This window comes from Schistocerca americana, chromosome 1 (assembly GCF_021461395.2).
Source record: "Schistocerca americana isolate TAMUIC-IGC-003095 chromosome 1, iqSchAmer2.1, whole genome shotgun sequence".
Taxonomy (NCBI): Eukaryota; Metazoa; Arthropoda; class Insecta; order Orthoptera; family Acrididae; genus Schistocerca; species Schistocerca americana.
Genome location: NC_060119.1, coordinates 528,115,217 through 528,135,291, shown reverse-complemented (window position 1 = coordinate 528,135,291; position 20,075 = coordinate 528,115,217). Strand labels below are relative to the sequence as shown.

At 40.6% G+C, this 20,075-nt stretch overlaps 1 protein-coding gene across 3 annotated transcripts in view; it reads right to left on the bottom strand.

Annotated features, from left to right (window-relative positions):
• Positions 1 to 19,582, bottom strand: part of LOC124605368 (nardilysin) — a 391,451-nt gene extending 371,869 nt beyond the window's left edge. For 2 of the 3 annotated variants that reach the window (XM_047137001.1, XM_047137018.1), the window contains exon 1: positions 19,242 to 19,582. In XM_047137001.1, the coding sequence (XP_046992957.1) occupies positions 19,242 to 19,492 (251 nt within the window). In that variant the 5' untranslated portion in view covers positions 19,493 to 19,582. The remainder of the gene's footprint in view (positions 1 to 19,241) is intronic. The other variant, XM_047137009.1, reaches the window with a different exon arrangement.
• Positions 19,583 to 20,075: the final 493 nt, after the last annotated feature.

The window sequence follows — 20,075 nt, the reverse complement described above, 5'->3', positions numbered from 1 at the left end:
CACGCGAGCTATGTGCCGGACATCCATCATGTTGGAAGTACATCGCCATTCTGTCATGCAGTGAAACATCTTGTTGTAACATCGGTAGAACATTACGTAGAAAAAGCATACATTGCACCATTTAGATTGCCATCGATAAAATGGGGGCCAATTATCCTTCATCCCATAATGCCGCACCATACATTAACCCGCCAAGGTCGCTGATGTTCCATTTGTCGCAGCCATCGTGGATTTTCCATTGCCCAATAGTGCATTTTATGCTGGTTTACGTTACCATTGATGGTGAATGATGCTTCGTCGCTAAATAGAATGCGTGCAAAACAATCTGTCATCGTGCCGTAATTTCTCTTGTGCCCAGTGGCAGAACTGTACATGATTCCTGGTGCATAGAAATATGGTACGGGTGCAATCGATGTTGATGTAGCATTCGCAAAACTGACGTTTTTGAGATTCCCGATTCTCGTGCAATTTGTCTGCTACTGATGTGCGAATTAGCTGCGACAGCAGCCAAAACACCTACTTGGGCATCATCATTTGTTGCAGGTCATGGTTGACGTTTCACATGTGGCTGAACACTTCATGTTTCCTTAAATAACGTAAATATCCGGCGAATGGTTCGGACACTTGGATGATGTCATCCAGGATACTGAGCAGCATACATAGCACATGCCCGTTGGGCATTTTGATCACAATAGCCATACATCAACACAATATCGACCGTTTCTGCAATTGGTAAACGGTCCTTTTTAACACAGGTGATGTACCACAAAGCAAATACCGTCCGCACTGGCGGAATGTTACGTGATACCACGTACTTATATGTTTGTGACTATTACAGTGCCATCTACCACAAAGCGAAAAACTTAAACTAAAACATTCATATTTCTTTACGTACTACACGAATATGTAATAAAAAATGGGGGTTCCTATTTTTAAAAAATGCAGTTGATATCCGTTTGACCTATGGCAGTGTCATCTAGTGGGCCAACCATAGCGCCATCTGGTTTCCCCCTTCAAGCTACACAAGTTTTGTTCTTTGTAGTTTTTTCATTTGATGCTTATTTCGTGAGATAGTTGGCCTGGTCACTATCAATGGACCATCCTGTATAATAATTAGAAAAGTAAAATTGTGTTTTTTCCCTGTAAATGTTTCTTTTCCAATGTAACAAACAATGTAATAGTAAGAAATGGAAAAAATCAACAAAAAAGTCATTCACGGATTAATGGATTGAATTCTCAAGTGTCCTCTAGTAGGATTTTTTTCTTTCCCCCAATAAAGACTGATACACCATATTACTATGCTGCACAAGTACAGGAATGGTTTAAATAAAATGCTTTGGGGGATGGGCATTGGGAAGTGGTGGGCAGGGATAATTTAATGTTCTTTGTCTACACTCAAAGTCTCTACAGCCCACAATTTGCTTCATATTTTTACTTTTTGTATGTGAACATGTTGGCTCAATTGACAACATAAAACAAAGGGGGAAGCCACTGTCACAGGTGGGATAGTTGCACTACATTTTTCAAAAGTCAAAAGTTAATGTAACAAAAATTATACATAGAAATACATTAAAAATTGATTGGTGATAGCATGAATAATTGTTTTACCCTCCCTTTAAATCTAAATATCACAAGTTCAAAAAGTGAGTCACGGGACATAGTATTGAAAGTTCACCAACATTTTGCAAATATCGTGTTTTGAAAACATTGAGTTCACACTGTTACAAGAATTCTCTACATGATGAAATATCAATAAATGTTACATTATTAATACTTATTTATAAAAATTGCAATTAAGATCTTCACCAGTCAGACTAGGAATTGTCACAGGTGGGAGCCTCACAAATTACAATCTGTTTTTATCAGTTAAAAGCAATTTTATTATATCAATTCTATTTAAATAATCTTGTAGGAAAGTTTTGTTATTGTAAAGTAACATAAGTTTCAATACAATGTTACTTTAAGTTATAGTATTCCACTTTTAAAAAATCAACCACTAAAATAGGCTACGCAGCTGATTACTCATCCACTTTCAAAAATACTTGAATTCCTGAAAACTCATACTTTAAGGTGTTCATAACATTTCTGATGTATGGATTCAGAAGAACAGAAAGAACTTATTCACACTTAATATATGACACATCCTTCTCATTTACTTTCTTGCAACTTGAAACTTCACCAGAAAAATTTCCTGGCATGATCTTCATGATGGCTATTCAAACTTGGAAAAAAAATCCCTGAGAACTCCAGATGTGAGGATCAAGATGGTTTCAAGAAGCTTATGATATATTTATGGTGAGTCGGTACGGGAGAGGGTGCAATACAACAATAACAACTTTTCTTTCCTCTCAACTGGGCTATATACCAGCCATATGCAGTAGTTTAACCACAGTTTTTAATCATCACTAATTTATATGGAATTATATTCATTTAATTAACACACTTTTAGATTTATGTATTTTACAATTTGTGATTTAGAAAACTCAATAAAATTCAATTTCAGTATCATGTTAAAATGCATTATTCCCTGAGATTTTATGAAATTCCCTGGTTTTTTCAGATAAAACGTAATTCCCTGAGGATTCCAGGTTTTCCAGAATTTCAACCCTGATCTTTTCCACAGCTAGTTCTGACCCTGTAATTTGTTTGAAATTTTGTCTGCACATTATCAAGATATGATTGTTAACTACTCATTTTAGAATCTGTACAGATGAGAAAATATAAACTGGGTCTAAGTTCAAAAACTTTATTCCCATATCTGGAATATTTCCTTTACTCTCAAAGGTAATTGCAGATTTTATCATTTGTGAAAAAATTTTGTATTTTCGGGCGGATTATCATATATAAGTCCACAAGATGAAGTTTTCTTGTTTACATAGAAAATTTGCTTTGTTTCTTTAGGAAAGTTTTCCCAAACACTATTTTTAATTACTGCTATAAGTATTATTATAAGGTACAGATAGCCAAACCATAGGTACAACCACAACAGAGGATATCTGTTGAGAGTCCAGACAAATGTGTGGTTCCTGAAGACGGGCAGCAGCTTTTTCAGTAGTTGCAGGAAAATAGTCTGCATGATTGACTGATCTGTCCTTTTAACTTCAACCAAAATGGCCTCGCTGTACCGATACTGTGAATGGCTGAAAGCAAGGGGTAACTATAGCCGTAATTTTTCCCAAAGACACACAGCTCTACTATATGGTTAAATGATGATGGTTGGGTAAAATATTCCGGAGGTAAAATAGTCCCCCATTCATATCTCTAGGCGTGGACTGCTCAGGATGATATCATCAGGGGAAACAAAACTCGCATTCTACAGATTATTGCATGGAATGTTACAGCCCTTAACTGGGCAGGCAGGTTAGAAAATTTAAAAAGGAAAAGGGATAGGTTGAAGTCAGATATAGTGGGAACTAGTGAAGCTCGGTGGCAGGAAGAACAGCACTTCCTGTAAGGTGAATACAGGACAATACAATACAGCACAATGCAATACAAAGACAAAAGGTGATGCAGGAGTGGGTTTACTAATGAATAAGAAAACAGGAATGCAGGTACGCTACTATGAACAGCATAGTGAATGCATTATCATAGCCAAGAGAGACACAAAGCCCATGCCTACCACAGCAAAACAAGTTTACACTACCTCCACAGATGATGAAGAGATTGAAGAAATGTATGAAGAAGTAAAAGAAATTATTCAGATAGTTAAAAAGAGATGAAAATTTCATTATGACAGGGAACTGGAATTCGATAGTAGGAAAAGGAAAAAATAGTAGGTGACTATGGACTGGGGGAAGGGAATGAAAGAGGCAGCCACCTGATAAAGTTTAGCACAGAGCATAATTTAATCACTGCTAACACTTGGTTTAAGAATCATAAAAGAAGGTTGAATATGTGGCAGAGACCTGGAGACATTGGAAGGATTCAGAATAATGGTTAAATAGAGTTAGGTACCAGATTTTAAATTGTAATACATTTCCAGGAGTAGATTGGACTCTGACCAATATTCCTTGGTTATGAACTTTAGATTAAAACTAAAAAAATTACAAAAGTTAGGAAATTAAGGAGATGGGACTTGGGTAAGTTGAAAGAAGTAGAGGTTAAGAGCTTCAGAGGGAGCATCAGGCAACGGTTGACTAGAACAGGGGAAAGGAAAACAGTAGAAGATGAATGGGTAGCTTTAAGAGATGAAATAGTGAAGGCAGCAGAGTATAAAATAGATAAAAAGAAACAATGCCTAGTAGGAATCCTTGGATAACACAACGAATACTGAATTAAACTGATGAAAGGAGAAAATTTAAAAATGCAGCAAATGAAGCAGGTGAAAGGGAATAAAGATGTCCAAAACATGAGATTGGCAAGAAATGCAAAATTGCTATGCAGGATAGCTAGAGGACAAATTCAAGGATTTAGAAGCAAATTTCAGTACGGGAAAGATAGATACTGCCTACAGGAAAATTAATGAGGCCTTTGGGGAAAAGCGAAGCACCTGTATCAATATCAAGAGCTCAGGTAGTAAACCAGTTCTAAGCAAAGAAGGGAAAGCTGAAAGATGGAAAAGTATATAGAGGGTCTATACAAGGGGGATCACCTTGAAAACAATATTACAGAAAGGGAAGTGGATGTAAATGAAGATGAGGTGGGAGATATGATATTACGAGAATAATTTGACAGACACTGAAGGACCTAAGTCAAAAGAAGATCTCGGAAGCAGATAACTTCTATCAAAACTGCCGATATCCGTCGGAGAGCCATCCATGACAAAACTGTTCCATCTGGCGCGCAAGATGTATGAGAGAGGCAAAATGCCCTCAGACTTCACGAAGGATGTGGTAATTCCAATTCCAAAGAAAGCAGTTGCTGACAGGTATGAAAATTACCAAACTATCAGTTTAATAAGTCATGGTTGCAAGATACTAACACAAAGAATGGAAAAACTAGTAGAAGCAGGCCTCAGAGAATATTCTGAAGAAGTATAGGAACACACGAGGCAATACTGACCCTACGATTGATCTTAGAAGATAGGTTAAGGTGAGGCAAGCTCATGGAAGGCTTTTGACAATGTTGACTGGAATATGCTCTTTGAAATTTTGAAGGTAGCAGGGATAAAATACAGTGAGTGAATGGCTATTTACAACTTGTACAGAAACCAGACAGCCGTGATAAGAGTCAAGGGGCATGAAAAGGAAGCAGTGACTGAGAAGGGAGTGAGACAAGGTCACAGCCTACCCTGATGATGTTCAATCTGCACACTGAACATTCAGTACAGGAAATCAAAGAAAAATGTGGAGTGGGTATTAAATTTCAGGGAGAATAAATAAAACCTTTGAGGTGGGACATTGTAATTCTGAGAGAGAGAGAGAGAGTAAAGGACTTAGAAGAGCAGCTGAATGCAATAGATATTTTCTTGAAAGGAGAATATAATATGAACATCAACAAGAGCAAAACAAGGTTAATGGATGTAATCAAATTATATCAGGTGATGCTAAGTGAATCAGATTAGGGAATGAGGCACCTTAAGTAGTAGATGAGTTTTGATATTTTGGCAGCAAAATAACTGATAATGGCCAAAGTAGAGAAGATATAAAATGTAGACTGGCAATGGCAAAGATAGAATTTCTGAAGAAGAGAAATCTGTTAACATCTAATATAGATTTAAAGTATAATGAAGTCTTCAGTAGGTATTTGTCTGGAGTGTAGAACTGTATGGAAGTGAAACATGGACAATAAACAGTTTAGATAAAATAAAGAATTGGAAGCTTACAAAATGTGGTGCTACTGGAGCATAGTGAAGATTAGACGGGTTGATCACATAAGTAATGAGGAAGTACTGAATATAATTGGGGAGAGAAGAAATTTGGGGCAAAACTGGACCAAAAGAAGGGATTGGCAGATAGCATACATTCTGAGGCATCAAGGGATCACCAATTTAGTTATTGTGGGAAGGGTGTGTGTGGAGGGGGGGGGGGGGGAATCATAAAGATAAAGGAAGATCAAGAGATGAATAGAGATGAATACACTAGGCAGATTCAAAAAGATATATGTTGCAATAGATGAAGAGGCTCACATAGGATGGAATAGCATGGAGAGCTGCATCAAACCAGTCTTCACCTGAAGACAAAAAAAACAACTAGAAGTTATATTATTATTATTACTATTACTACTACTACTATCTTTACCCGAGAAACAGATCTGCTGAAGCATTGAACACATTTATATGATCTGGGAAGCACAAGACTCTCACTTATTTTGATTTGGTACGGATTTTAGCTTAAGCCTCTATTTTCCTTTTCTTTCAGCTTTCTTCTTATAATCCCAAAGTAAATATTTTTCATACAAGGATGTCTTTATCTTCATGTTTTCCAATCTTCTTTAATCTCATTCTCTTTCTTTTCTTTATGCGTGTTGCATTTGCTGATATCTTTCTGCAACTTTTCTCGAAGTTTTCACATTCACTCTGCTGACATTGTTTTTCTCAATCTTTGAATAAACAATAAGCCAATATTAATGTAAACCACTAAGATGCTAATTATACTAACCAACATAACTTAAAAACTGACAAGACTAGATTTCAGTAACATCAAAAAAAAATTTCTTTGGTGAGACACAATTTATTTCCAGAATAAAAAAAAAGATTGTTTTTGTTTTTATATAAGGTCGTTTACATATTAAGCACTTCTTTATGTGTCGCTATATGATTTTATCAGTTTTCCTTAATTCTAAAACAAATAGAGGGTAACTTTTTTTTGTCATAGGTGGGACACGAAATACATAACTGTTTTGACAGTATAGCTGCATACTAAATATTTCTTCTTTCCTTGAAAACTCAAGTTCTTCTGAAAAGATGGGGTCACTGGAAGCACCTTATTCTTCTTGTCTACTTTAACCCATGACGTAATAGTGCTGTAGCGTGTGACGTCACTATGGCGCGGTGTTTTTGAGTTGATTCATGTTTGTAGATGTCTTGTTGTGTTTGATGGTGGTGGATGTTGATATGTATCACTATGGTAACATTGGATTATTCGAATCTGATTAGTCAGTGCTGTAATGTTTGTTTGTTTGGTTGGTTGGTTTGTTGGTTAGTTGGTTGGGGTATAAAAGGACCAAACCACATGGTCATCAGTCCCTTTTTCCAGACACAAGCAAGGCTCAAGGTACAAAAACAGCCAAAGTACGTTTGAGAAAGTAAAAGGGGGAAAAGGAATGGGTAACCACAACTAAAAAGAAAATGAATAGAACAAACAAAAAATGGGGAAAACATACCACAAGGAAATGCAGAAGAAGGTATTAAAACCATAGAGCAGATGGTCTGGGCTGGCTGATCACAATAATAAAAAGAGGATGAGCCAGCCACTCTGCAACACATTAAAATGCCCACCCCAAAAAGACAAGGCGAGATGAACACTTGTAGGGAAAAGACGACCACCAAGACAAACAAATGCAAAGAAAGTGTAACAGAGTTAAAATGGAGGGAGGGTGGCAGCCTTGGAGAGATGGCTAAATGCCCACGCTTAGATGGTACGATAAACCCCCCCCCAAATAAAATGTAAAACTAAATCTGCTGTTGAGGCAGAAATTTAAAAGTCTGTGAAAGTTAAAAGTCCGCCGCAGATGGGCTAAAAGTGGGCAGTCCAGCAAAATGTGGATGACAGTCATATGTGAGTCAACAGTGACACCGACGTGGGTAGTCGTGACGGAGAAGGTAGCCATGTGTTAGCAAAGTATGCCCAATGCAGAGCCAGCAGAGAACCACAGAGTTCCTGTGAGAGGCCCACATGGAGGACTTCCACACATTCGGAGTCTCCTTAATGGCATAAAGTTTGTTGTGCATATTGAGATTATGCTATTCAGTCTCCCAAAGCTGAAAAACCTTGCAGCATAATAATGATCGCAGGTCAGTTAAGGGGATGCTGATCTCCAGAAGCAATTTCTGTGTACCCTGTTTGGCCAGCCTGTCGGCAAGTTCATTTCCTGGGATTCCGACATGACCTTGGGGCCATACAAACAACACAGAATGAGTGGACCATTCCAGGGCATAGATGGACTCCTGGATGATCGCTACCAAAGGATGGAGGGGGTAGCACTCATTGATAGCTTGTAGGCTGCTCAAGGAGTCAGTACAGAGAAGAAATGACTTGCCAGGGCATGAGTGGATGCGCTCAAGAGCACTAGAAATGGACGTTAGCTCTGCAGTCATGTGGCAAGAAGTGCTGTTCAATATGTCCTCCATGAACATACACGAAGCCAACATGTCCATCAGCCGACGAGGTGGCGGTGCAAACCACTTCATGGTCCTGGTACACGTCAAGAATCAAGAGGAAATGACAGCAGAGAGTTGCGGGGTCAACTGAGTCCTTAGGACGAGGTGTATGTGGATGGACCTCAAGTATAGGTGGTAATGGCAAGGACTCCACTTCAGACAGAAGAGATCTGACGCGACCCGCAATCGTAAGCGCTGACCTTGGCCTCCGATGTAGGAGATAAACTGCCGTGGGTGGGAAAAGGAGATGGGAATTAGAATGCTCAGGAGAACTATGAATGTGTGCAACATAACTGCCATTCAGTTATGCACCCCTAACCTTCAATGGAGGGACTCCGACCTCCACCAGGACGCTGGTCACTGGTCTCGTCCTAAAAGCTCCCGCTGCCAGTCCAATGCCACAGTGGTGTACTGGGTCAAGTAAATGCAATGCTGACGGCGCCGCAAAACTGTTAGCCAGAGTCCCATAGTCAAGGCGGGATTGAACAAGGCCTCTGTAGAGCTGCAGCAGCGTAGAGCGATCTGCACCCCAGTTGGTGTTGCTCAGGCAGCGGAGGGCATTGAGGTGCTGCCAGCACTTCTGCTTCAGCTGACAAAGGTGAGGAAGCCAATTCAATTGGGTGTCGAAATCCAGTCCTAAGAATAGGTATGTCTCCACTACAGTGAGTGGATAGTCATTAAGGTAATGTTCTGGTTCTGGATGGATGGTACGACACCGACAGAAGTCCATGACACATGACTTTCCGGCTGAAAACTGGAAGTCGTGGGCTAGAGCCCATGACTGTGCCTTGGGGATGGCTTCCTGTAGGCACCACTCAGCAACACCAGTACTGGAGGAGTAGTACGAAATGCAGAAGTCATCTGCATACAGAGAAGGTGAGATGGACGGCCCGACAGCTGCTGCTACCCCGTTAATGGTCATTAAAAATAGAGAGACTCAATACAGAGCCCTGCGGGACCCCATTCTCCTGGATATGGGGGGAACTACGGGATGCACCAACTTGGAAAGTATGGAGCGAGAGGAAATTTTGGAAAAAAATCGGAAGCGGGCCCCAGTGACCCCACTCATATAATGTGAAAAGGATATGATATCACCAGGTCGTGTCGTGAGCTTTTCCTAAATTAAAAAAAAAAAAGGCAACCTGGTGTTGACGTCTGGAAAAGGCTGTTCGGATGGCAGACTCGAGGGAAACTAGATTATCAGTGGTAGAGTAACCTTGGGGGAAACCACCCTGGTATGGAGCCAGAAGGCCATGTGACTCCAGGACCCAATGCAACTGCCAACTTACCGAACATTCTAACAGCTTACAAAGAAAGTTGGTGAGGCTGATGGGCCGATAGCTATCCACATCAAGTGGGTTTTTACTGGGATTAAGCACCACAATGACGGTGCTCTCCTGCCATTGCGATAGGAAGATGCCATTGCACCAGATCCAGTTGAAGATGACAAGGAGATGACGCTTGTAGTTGGATGAGAGATGTTTGATCATCTGACTGTGGATCTCATCCGGCCCAAGAGCTGCGTCGGGGCAATGTGGAAGGATGATGAGGAACTGTAAATGGAGCATTATAGGGTTCACTGTGACGTTCAGTGAACGAGAGGGCTTTCCTTTCCATCCACCGTTTTGAGGGTGCAAAATGCTGGGGGATAATTCTCAGACACAGAGGCTCGAGCATATTGCTCAGATAAGTGCTCAGCAATTGTGTTTGCATCGGTACATAACACGCCATTGATGTTCATGCCAGTGTCACCTGTCGAGGCCTGGTACCCACAAACACGTCTGATCTTTGTCCAGACTTGGGAAGGTGACGTATGGCACCCGATGGTCAAGTCGTACCTCTCCCAACATTCCTGTTTCCGCCTTTTTATAAGCTGGCGAACGCAGGCATGGAGCCATTTAAAAGCTATTAGGTGCTCTAGGGAAGAGTGCTGCTTATGTCACTGTAGAGCTCGCGAACGCTCTTCAATGGCCTCAGCGATTTCCACTACCAAGGTACTGACTTTTGTCAGGAGCACCCTACAACATCGATAGTACCATGTGGGGGAGATTCAATGGAGACAGTAGAGGTGAAAGCTTCCCAGTCTGCCTTGTTTAAAGCCCACTGTGGTAGACGTCCAGGGGAATGGCACTGGGGAGTGACATGAAGGGAAAAGTGGTCAATACCACACAAGTCATTGTGGGCTCTCCAGCGGATAGATGGGAAGAGTCCTGGGCTGCAGAGGGATAAATCAATGGCTGAGTATGTGCTGTGAACCACACTGAAATGTGTGGGGGGGGGGACCACTATTTAAGAGGCAGAGGTTGATTTGAGACAGGAAAGTTTCGACACCTCTACCCCAGCCAGTAAGCCCTGGCCACCCCACAAGGGGTTATGGGCATTAAAATCTCCCAAAAGTAGGAAAAGTTTAGGGAGTTGATAAATCAGTGCAGCCAATGCATTCAGGGGTACTGCACCATCTGGAGGAAGATATACGTTCCACACACCTATTTCCTGTGTTGTCCTTATCCTGACAGCCAGAGCTTCAAGATGGGTTTGAAGGGGCACAGGTTCACTGTACACTGAGTTCGGAACATAGACACAAACTCCACCTGACACTCTTATAGTCACTACAGATCTTGTTGCCAGGAAACAGGTTTCCTGGAGGGCAATGCAGAAAGCAGTTGCACTAGCTCAGCCAAGTGGTGGAAAAAACTGCAGCAATTCCACTGGAGGATGAGGTTATTGTGAGGCTGGGAAGGCATGAAGCACGCAAGGAGTCAGGTTACACCCAGGGTCATCTGCTGCCACTGACTGAGTATTTGTATCCATTCCTATTCTGGATGATGCATCAGTGAGATCCAGGTCCTCAGGGGAAGCTGAGACCTCCACCTCATCTGCAGGTGCAGAATTGGTTGGGAGTGGTGGTGTTGGGACCACCGGAGTGTCCTTTTTCTTAGCAAACTTCTTTGTTTGCTTGACCTCTCACTTCTCTTTAGGGGCTTGCTGGAAGGGCTTCTCCAAAGTAGCTTCAGGCACAGAGGAAGACCATGAAGCTCTTTGTACAGCAGCTTTTGGTTCCTTTAGCCACTGGCGAGTGTACACTGTGGCATTAGTGGAAACCTTGGGAGAGAGGGTCCCAAGGGACCCCTTCCGCATTAGGGGAGCCGGAAGAGCTGGGGGAAGGGGACCGATGTCCCCTGCATTTGGGGGGGGGGGGGCCTTGTTCCCAAAGTAGGTACTTTGGGAGCAATGGAAGGAGAATTTCCCCCCAACCACCAAGGGGGTGGATGCATTCTGGAGGCCCAGAGGGCCCACTGTTTGTGGCACATTGTGTGGTACAACTGGTACTTGTGACGGCAATGGTAATGTAGCTGCAGCATATGTGGACATCAACTGAATGGGGTGTAATCGTTCAAATTTATGTTTAGCCTCTTGGTAAGTCAACCAGTCCAGTGTCTTGTACTCCAAGATTTTCCGCTCCTTTTGGAGTACTGTGCACTCTGGCGAGCACGATAATTGCTGCTCTCCACAGTTGACAGAACTGGGAGCAGGTGCACATGGAGTATTTGGATGCAGTGGACGTCCACAGTCTCGACATGTGGTGCTGGATGTGCAGCGGGAAGACATGCCCGAATTTCCAGCACTTAAAGCACCACATAGGGGGTGGGACATAAGGTTTAACATCACAGTGGTAAACCATCACCTTGACTTTTTCAGGCAATGAATCACCCTCAAAGGCCAAGATGAAGGCATTGGTAGCAACCCTGGTGTCTTTGGGTCCCCTGTAAACGCGCCAGATGAAATGAACACCCCGCTGTTCTAGATTGGTGCAGAACTCGTCTTCAGACTGCAAGAGGAGGTCACGATGTAAAATAATCCCCTGGACCATGTTGAGGCTTTTATGGGGAGTGATGGAAACAGGAATATCACCCAGCCAGTCATAAGCAAGTAACGCCCAGGATTTGGGCTGAGGATCCTGTCTGAATGAAGACCACTGCTTCTCATTTTGGACAGTGCTGTCACTTCCCCAAAGCTTATCCTCAAGATGTTCAACAAAAAATTGAGGCTTCATTGGTAGAAAGGAGACCCCGTCCATTCTGCTACAGACTAAATACTATGGCTCTCTTCTATCCGTAACCCTACATTCCTCCCATGGTGTTGTGAGGGATGGAAACGATTTAGGGTCATATCTGTCAGCATTGTACTCGATCTTACCCTTCTTAGAGACTGCTGGCACCGTACAGTCCCAGCAAGAGATGACTTAGTCCACTTCATTGCGGGTCATCGTCATCCGTCCTGGTGCCACCCACTCTGATCAGGGCATGATGGCTGTTTCCGGGAGTCCTGATGCCCCAGGAAGACAGGTATCTACTCCTTGGCATTCGTGGGGAGTTTACAGCTCAGTGCTCAGCAGTGTGATCCCTGTGTTGTCAGGGGGCTACCACCAAATGGGTACACGACAGCCCCACCACAACGCACTGACTACCATGCTAGATACTGAGCACAGAGAAATAACATTGCCATGGGGGCGAAAGAGGACAGGAGACAATGGAAAACGAGATACCCCGGAAAGTGTCCTCGCGCAAATAGTTGAATTGTAGGTAGAGATGCAAAGCCATGACAAGAGGTTCAGGAGATCAAATCTAAGGGCACTATAGATAACTCATGCACCACCTAGGGCGGCATTCCCCGTATGGCCTGCACTTTTGTAGAATTTGGAAAGTGGCAGGTCAAAGTATAAAATGGAATCTGAACTTACAGGGCCAAAAAGTGAGACACTCCATTTAGTCGCCTCTTACGAAAGGCAGGGATACCTCGAGCCTATTCTAACCCCCAGACTTGCAGGGAAGAGTGCTGTAATGTGGATCTGGAAGTATTTGCTTTGTGTTCAGTGAGGGGGAGGGACCTAAGTGATTTTGTTTGTTGGAGGCTTCGGTGGCTTTTGTTGGTAAGTAATTTTTGTTTTCGTTTCATTCTATAGTAAATGTAATGTTGCGTCTGTTTCATATTTATAGAATTTCAGCTGCATTTTAATTGATATAGTGAATATGGGGTTTTTGGGTTTTCGAATTGTTGTGTTTTCGGTTGTGTTTTGTGAGTTATGTATGGCAGGTGTGTAAGGTTTGTCATCGTGGTTTTCAATTACTTGTTAGCCTATACATTTCAAGAGCTGTGTTCAAGCTGTGTAGGTCAAAGGAAATGTTCGATTCCACTTTTCAGAGTTATAGGTACTATTTTTTTGGTATCAAGAGTTGCGTTTGAGCAATATAATTCAAGAAAAATGTGTGATTCCACTTTTCAGAGTTGTAGGTGTTGGTCTTTTGGTATTGAGGGCTTTGTTTGAGCTACATTGGTCAAAGGATACATCAGATTCCGGTTTTTGAAACTGCAGATGTTGGTTTTTTTGTATCATGGGCTTCATTTGTGCTATAAAGGTCGGGTGAAGTGTACGATTCCTGTTGGTTTTGTGACTGTAGCATTATGTCATAAGTTGCGATTTTCCTTTTCTTTTGGGGTGTGGGGCGGGGGAGGAGGGGGACGGTGTGGATGGTGCAGTATTTTGTGTTGTTATATATTTTACATTTCCCCAGCCCAAACCCCCTATTTCCCGCTGCAGTTGTCCATTACTTTAATTTTATTGTTGGAGTGAGACATTTTTGTGAGACTTTTATTTTTGTTCTCATTTGTTGGCATGAGTGTGTAGTGGTGACATCGCCATTTTGTATACACTTGAAGTAGGCGTTGCCGCATACTGATGACGCCAAGGGGTTCCTTGCGAAGTGGTGGAGCGGCCATGTACGAGGGGCATTTGAAAAGTCCTTGCAAAAATAAAAACTACTTACCTGTTTGGGGTAAACTTTTTATTTTTTGACATAGTCTCCTTTTAGACTTATGCAATTTGTCCAATCCTGTTCTAATTTGTTGATCCCTTCCAAATAATAGGAACTCTCCAAGTCTGCAAAATAGCTATTAGTTACTGCAATCATCTCCTCGTTTGAATAAAATCTTTGTCCCGCCAGCCATTTCTTCAAATTGGGGAACAAATAGGAGTCCAAGGGAGCCAAGTCTGGAGAATAGGGGAGGGGGGGGGGGGGGGGGACGTGAAATTAGTTGGAATCCTATTTCCATTAATTTTGCGACCACAACTGCTGAAGTGTGTGCTGGTGCACTGTCATGATGGAAAAGGACTTTTTTGCGATCCAATCGCCAGCGTTTTTCTTGCAGCTCGGTTTTCACACAGTCCAATAATGATGAATAATATTCACCTGTAATAGTTTTACCCTTTTCCAGATAGTCGATGAGGATTATCCCTTGCGAATCCCAAAAGACAGTTGCCATAACCTTTCTGATCGAAGGACTGGTCCTCGCCTTTTTTGGTGTATATTCTCCCTTGGCAACCCATTGTTTAGATTGCTGTTTCGTCTCAGGAGTATAATAATGTATCCATGTTTCATCCACAGTGACGAAACGACACTTAAAGCCCTGCGGATTCTTCCTAAACAGCTGCAAAGCAACCTTGCAACGCTTCACACGATTCCATTTTTGGTCAAGTGTGAGCAAACACGGAACCCATCTCGCGGATAGCTTTCTCATGTCCAAATGTTTATGCAAAATATTATGTACCCGTTCATTTGAGATGCCCACAATACTAGCAATCTCATGCACCTTAACTCTTCTGTCATCCATCACCATATCATTGATTTTATCAATGATTTCTGGAGTCAAAACCTCCACAGGGAGTCGAGAACGTTCAGCATCACTTGTGCCCATAAGGCCACTCCGAAAAATTTGAAGCCACTTATAAACTGTTCTAATCGAAGGTGCAGAGTCACCGTAATGTTTATCAAGCTTCTCTTTAGTCTCCTGACGTGTTTTGCCTTTCATAAAGTAATGTTTAACCACCACACAAAATTCTTCTTCGTCCATTTTTTGACAATCACTCAACTTCTTTGATTCACACAAATGCCAAACACAAAGAAATAGACCAATATGGCTGAAACTTGGTGTGTGTTCTTTCCAAAGATGCTACTAACTAAACATGACCTCAATACATTCCGGTGGTGCCATCTCTCAGACTTTGCACCGACTTTTCAAACGCCCCTCATACATAAAATGTTTGAGTACATAGATATACCATGGCACTGCACTGAACAGATATTTGAATATTGTGCAGAAGCAGTTGAATTTAGTGAAACTAATCTTATAGTTGTTGTTGTTCATAGGTCCACTAACTAAGACTTCATAGCATTTCTGCTAAAGCTAGAGAGGGTTCTTAGTTCACTTTATAGGAAATACCAAAAATCAGTTACATGTGCTGACTTCAATATTAATTTTATATATGACTGTGCAAGAAAGAGGATGTTGGAAGGTCTCGTAAAGTCATATGATCTGATGCAGACTGTGTTTTTTCCAACTGAGGTGCTGGGAACAGTAGCACAGGCACAGACAATATTCTTATTCATTCTTAATCACTAGAAGGGCATTCTGTTAGTAAAAGCATGAATGGCCTTTCAGACCATGATGCACAAATTTTAACACTAAAAGGCTAATGTACTCAAACAAATGTCACATATATTTCAAGCTATACAGGAAAGCTAATGCAATGGCAACAGAGAGTTTTTTAAACCTCATTAAGAAACAAGAGTGGCAGGATGTTTATAGTGCCGATAAAATAGATGACAAATATAATGCTTTTCTTAAAACATTTCCCATGCCCTTTGAGAACTGGTTTCCATTAGAACATTCTAAACAGGGTACTAGCAGTAAAAGAGAGCCTGGATGGCTGACTAGTTGGCTAAGGATATCATGTAGAACAAAGTGAGAATTATATCAAAATGTTAGAAGTAGTTACAATCAAGCTACAGTAGCCCATTACAAACAGTATTGTAAGGTGCTGAAAAATGTTATTACCAAGGCAAAGAGTATGTGGTGTGCAAATAGAATACCTAATTCACAGGATAAATTTAAAACCATATGGTCAGTTGTGAAGACAGTGTCGGTCAGCAACACAAGGTCGATGATATAAAGTCAATTCGTAGTAAAAATATTTCTGTTATGATAAGTAAGATATAGTACTGTATTTAACAACAAGGTTCTGAGCATTGCTCTTGAATTAAATAAAAACTTAGTTTCTAAAGGGAATCGTGTAACTCTCCTAGAAAACGCCTTTCCAATACTGATGTCTGAAACACTCCTCTGTGATTCTGACAAGGGGGAGATTGAGTCAATAATTAAATCACTGAAAATTAAGGACTGTCATGGATATGATGGAGTGCCTAGCAGAATATTGAAAGTACTGTGTTGCACATGTTAGCCCTGTACTTAGCTGTATTTATAATTTTTCCTTTGAGGATGGTCAGTTTACTGAACGATTAAAGTAATCAGTAGAAAAGCCATTTTATAAAAACGGAGAAAGGGATAATGTAGACAATTTTAACCCTATTTCTATACCACCAGTGTTTTCTAAAGTTATTGACAAGGCTAGGATGTAAGGATAATGGATCATTTAATATCCCATAATTTGCTATCATAGGTACAGTATGGATTTAGAAGTGGTTTAACAACTGAAAATGCTATATTCTCATTTCCCTGTGACGTACTGGATAGATTAAACAAAAGGTTTTGAAAACTAACAATATTTTTTGGTTTAACTGAGGCTTTTGATTGTGTTGATCAAAAAATATTGCTCCAGAAGTTGGACCATTAAGGAATATGAGGAGTAGCTCACAACTGGTTCACCTCTTACTTCAACAACATACACCAAAAGGTCATTATCCACAGTGTTCAGAATGGCTGTGATGTGGGGTCTGAGTGAGGTACAGTTAACTGGGCAGGGGGGTGGGGGATGCCAAGGAATCAGTGATGGGACCACTCCTGCTCCTTATTTATGTTAATGATATGCCCTATAGCATTACAGGTAATTCTAAAATATTTTTGTCTGCTGATAACACTAGCTTGGTAGTAAAGAATATTGTGGCCAACACTGGCTCTGTTTCAAATAGTGCAGCTCATGACATAAGTTCATAGCTTGTAGAAAATAAACTAGTGCTAAATCACAGTAAGATTCAGTTTTTACAGTTTGTAACAAACAATTCAACAAAACCCGACATTTTAATTACACAGAACGGGCATTTGATCAGTGAAATGGAGCAGCTCAATTTTCTAGGTGTTCAGAGAGATAGTAAATTATCATGGGAAGCCCACATTCAGAATCTTGTTCACAAACTTAATGCTGCCATTTTCGCTATTCAAACAGTATCTGAAATAAGAGATCACCCGACACAAAAATTAGTCTACTTTGCTTATTTTCGTTCACTTACGTCATATGCTATTATATTTTGGGGTAACTCTACCCATTCTAAAAGGATATAATTGACTCAAAAACTGGCAGTTCAGGCAATAAGTGGTACAAGTTCGCAAACCTCTTGTTTACCCCTGTTCACTAGTCTAGGTATTTTGACATTGGCCTCTCAATATACATATTCTTTACTGTCCTTTCTTGTTAACAATATCAGCTTATTTCCAACCATTAGCAGCTTTCACTCAGTTAATACTTGGAAGAAATCCAACCTGCATCTGGATCACACTTCCTTAAGTCTTGTGCAGAAAGGTGTGCAGCATACTGCTGCGTCCATTTTCAATAAGCTACCAAAGAATTCAAAAATCTTAGCAGTAACCCATGTGCTTTCAAATCGAAACTGAAGAGTTGTCTCATGGGTTACTTTTCCTATTCTGCTGAGGAGTTCCTTGAAAAATCAAGCTGATTCTTACATTAGAGTGCTGATTGGATTTACTTAAACTTATGGCTTGACGTTTTGGGGTTCATAAACATTTTATTTATCTCTTATACTTTTATGTTGTAATTTCATGTACTGACACATTCCATGACATAGAAATTTGTTCCTCAATTTGGTCCTACAGAACTGGACATACATATAAATGAAAAATAAAATAAATCAAGGGTCGAAGCATATGGGTGGAATGGGACACTTACCTAATGATGAAAGATAAGCTTCTGTTTTTTAAACTTTACCACTAAACAATAATGGCTGTAAACTAAATTTAAATAGTTTCAAAATAAAATCTAATCTTCTTTTACTCCATCTTCACCTATAGCAGTGTCAACACTGTATGCATTTCCTCAACAAATGTTGTGACTTTTATTATTTTTCCATGGCAGAAAAATTTAACTTCTGCAAATTCAGGAAACTATGACATACTTTAAACGATGAATAAAATTTAAAAAAATTCAGTCTGTTTCACGTGGGATCACCCAATAGTTGTCACCAAGGCATTGTTCATTTATGATCAAATTCTACCGGTGCTGTCACAAGTATTTCTCTCTATTAAAGTTTGTGTCCTGCATGCGACACAAATGATGTTTACAATGAAAATACGTTATGAGTATATTCTATTACCCGCGCAGTATCAACTACCAGACATACAAGGCTTCCTGTAGCACCGTATAACATTGTACAGCCATTAGTACGCATGCTCCTAATATGTGGAAGTGCTACCACATCAGGAATGAAAGAAACTTCTAAGTTAATGAATATACAACAGCCAAACCGTTTCCTAAATGGTGAACTATGACATTTCATAAATTCTTCACATGGTCAAATAAGGACACATTGTAACACACGTACACTTATATACGGTTAAGTTAATACGGGGCACATAAGATCAACAATAAATATCGTGGATTGTGACAAGGGAGAGATGAATATTATAAATACTGCTGTGTGTGTGTGTGTTAAAATTCACGAATCTGCTCGAATAATCATGAAACTTGATGATCTGGCAGTTACTCTACATTAACTGAATGTTACAATTGGAAAGCGTACTCAAAAACAGTCAATTCATGGTTAGTCAATGGATATAAAACCCGAAATCACAATTTCATTCGTGTGCGAGGACGCTTTCTAACCTGCCATTTAAACCGTAGCAACAGTGGCTTCCGAATACACATATGTCACTTACAGAATCCTTAAAACGTTACCTGTATTCCCGACTATCATTTTCCGATTTCGTTGGTGTAGGGAGAACAATGAACTTCTGACTGACACTTCCGTTGGTATTGCAAATCTCATTAGTAGATGATTCATTTTTGGCAACAATGTCATCGCGTCTTGACATTTTGGGACCTGGGAGGTTATGTCCATTCCCTTCATTGGCCACTCTCTTAGACATTCCGGTTATTCTAGAAACGAGTGGCACCAGATTCTTCAAACGTACAACATTTTTAAACATGAGTTTAAATTTTTACATTTTGATACGACTTCGCTCAAGGTAAACAGTACATGAACAATATCAAAGATTTTACTAAACAGGGCAATAAATTACAGTAAATGCAGCTTCAACGATTTTACTAATAGACAATAAAATCGATACTATGTGTCACACACCCATGTTTCGCACTTGCTAGAATGATGAACACATTGCGCATGCGCCTGCTTCAAGAGTTGATACGGTTTTTCGACAGTGAAAAATTTGAGTGAACTTAATTAGAACTATAGTTTCGATATACAGTGGATGTTAATGGAACGTATGGTGGAGTCAACGACAAATGGAGGTGTGTTTACGCACGATGAAATGTCAACGCGTCGTCGTTTCGCTCTGCCTAGCAGAAAACAGTGTAACCATATCAAACCTACCCACGGTACATAAATAGGGATATAGTACTCTTAATTTTACTGTTATGAACAGTTATATTTAATAACATGAATGGAATTGAAATAGCTCAGTCTTATCAGACAGAGATTGTTTTACGCTCTTTGCCGTAATGGAAGAGTTTATTATCGTTGCTCAGCGTTAATGTGTAGTCCAGAGACAA